At 56.1% G+C, this 2,419-nt stretch overlaps 1 protein-coding gene across 1 annotated transcript in view; it reads left to right on the top strand.

The window, feature by feature from the left end:
• Positions 1-1,748: 1,748 nt before the first annotated feature.
• The window catches only part of FAM163A (family with sequence similarity 163, member A), a 1,189-nt gene continuing 518 nt past the window's right edge, over positions 1,749-2,419 (top strand). Inside the window, exon 1 of the mRNA XM_009320638.1 lies at positions 1,749-1,841. Within this exon, the coding sequence (XP_009318913.1) occupies positions 1,749-1,841 (93 nt within the window). The remainder of the gene's footprint in view (positions 1,842-2,419) is intronic.

The following is a 2,419-nucleotide window of genomic DNA, read 5'->3' as shown; positions in this document are numbered from 1 at the left end:
GGTGTTTCCCCACGGTGCCCGCCGGCACACGTGGCAGCGAGGGGTCAGGGCAGAGTTGGGCAGGTCTTGTCTGGAAACTGTCACCTCCCTCCATCAATTAGGACTGCGTGGTGAGTGGGTAATTAGATCTCCTTGGCTGCAACCGGCTGGCACTTGGGCCCTATCAATTAGCCTTGCTCTGGACGAGACACAGAGAGACATGGGGGTCGGTAATGAAATGTGGTTGCGCCAGGCATCGCCAAAGGGTGGGGGTGATGGGGGCAATGGGTGCACCCACTTTTTGGGTGCAAGTCTCTCACTTCTGCTGAAATTGCAGGTTTCAGGTACAGGATCATCCTTTCCTGGTGGTTTGGGTTTACCCACCTTTGCAGCACCCACCTTTCCTGCCGGTCTCCCTAAAAAAGCAGTTTGTTTAGCCCTGCTGCGGGGACAGAGGTGGCAGCGCCGGGGATGGGGACACTGGGCAGCCCCCTTGGGCAGGGGGGACGAGCTGACAGTGGTGGGTTTTTCTCCTTGTCCTCCCTTCCAGGGCCACCGGTGTCTCCCCGTGGCCATGCAGCGCGGCCTGTCCCAGCCGGCTGCCCCAGGGCCGGAGTGACCGCAACACCCTGCCTCTCCTTTTCCGGGTAGGTGCCTGCGGGGTGGTGGGGGGACGCTGGGGCTCGCGTGCCCCGGAGGAGACGGAGGGGAGAGCCCCTTTCCCAGCGGCACGTAAAACATTGTCCGCTTGCGAGATGATGCATCCACCTCACCCATAATTAATTTTAAAGACGAAAAGGCCAAGTGCTGACTAAGCCAGGCCTTCGCCCTGCAAAGCTGTGTGATTCACGAGCTGCTGATAGCACAGCCTTGTCCTGTGGAGTATTCCTCCGAGCTTGGGAAATGCCTCCTTTCCCTGCTCCAAATTAAAGAAAATAATAATAATAATAGTAATAATAATAATTATTATTATTATTAATCATCATCATCATAATCTGCAGGACTCAAAATGCTTTTTGCATCACAGTGGCTCCTGGGGGCGCAGGCACATGCTGAGCCCCATCCCTGTGGGATGCGGGACGTGAAACAGGGCTTCCTGCAGGTCCCAAATCAAGGCAAATTCTTGGGAAGCAGGGAAATGGGGGGGGGTACTAGCGGGCCACGGCTAACCTCTCCCTCTGCTCCTTCGAGGTCCAACGCCTCCGTCACTGAACGTAAGTAGCCCCCAGGTTCCATGGCACAGGGACGGTGGTGGGGGCTGCTTGGCTCATGCCAAGCCCATGTTAGACCTGTCAGTGCCCGGCAGGCAGCCAGGGTGCATTTTTTGGGCTCAGACTGCCAGAGTTGCGGAGTTCAAAGGCTCCCCTTTGGCTTTTCCCGGTGGAAACCCAGGTTTGCTTCTGCATTTTGAAGCAGAAGCTGTATTTTCTGCCGGGAGGGTGGAAATCAGCCCTCTTGGTTCAGCAAGGGGGGGAGGCTCTACGGGTGGACTGCAGGGTGTTTCCCAAAGACCCCAAGCCAGAGGCAGCGATGGCAGCAAAGGGACATGACGCTGCACCTCAGGTGTCCTCTCGATAGGAGGAGGAGAATGATATTGGGTGATAGCTTTCCGGTTGTGGAGGGAGGAACAGGGGTGCGATATTTTGGGATGCCTCATGGGTGTCACGTCTGTGATGTGATGACGAAGCCATAGTAGGTGACTTTCATGTCCCAGAGTGACACGTGTTCCTGTGGCCTTGCCTTTCAGAGTTTGATGGAGAATCGGTCGGATGACAGCGGGAACTGTTGTTATCACCGGGGGAATCCTAGCGACGGTGATCCTACTGTGCATCATTGCCGTGCTCTGCTACTGTAGGCTACAGGTGAGCGCCATGGCCATCCCCCCTCTTGCCACGAACCCCAGCAGCGTCGCTGCTCCTCGGGCCGAACTGCTGCTGCAGGAGGGGTCTCGGTGGGGGTTTTCTTGCCCGTGATGGGCAGGGAGTTGAAACCCCCTTTTCCCCCAGGTGCTGCAGAGATACGTCCTTTCCTCCTCCCGCTGCGGGGGACTCCCCTAAGGCTTTTGAGGATCTGCAGCACTTGCTAATTTAGGTGTAGGCTTGGCTGGGTTTGCAATACCAGATGGAGTTGGGTTTTTTTTGGTTTTTTACCCCTGTAAATTAAATGAGGAGGCTTTCAACAACTCTTTAAAAGTTAATGTGAAGTCTGTGCCATGCAGCAGCGCCCATGTGATGAAAAGCACAGCCGTTACTTGGAGGAGTTTCCAACTGGCACAGTAAAATACCTTCCCCCTGCAAACCTCACTGGGAGGGGAGAGAACAAGTTCCCCGGCAGCTGCCTCCTGCTGCATGCTCAGGTCCTGGCCAGGTTTTGTCCCACTTCTGCTGCCTTGCAGACCCCAGGTACTGATGGAGCGGAGCAGCGAGAGGCTGGCGGAAGG

The sequence above is a fragment of the Pygoscelis adeliae genome, unplaced genomic scaffold (genome assembly GCF_000699105.1).
Source record: "Pygoscelis adeliae isolate BGI_AS28 unplaced genomic scaffold, ASM69910v1 Scaffold402, whole genome shotgun sequence".
Classification (NCBI taxonomy): domain Eukaryota; kingdom Metazoa; phylum Chordata; class Aves; order Sphenisciformes; family Spheniscidae; genus Pygoscelis; species Pygoscelis adeliae.
Note: the sequence above shows the minus strand (reverse complement) of the source record. Positions and strands in the feature narration are given on the sequence as shown.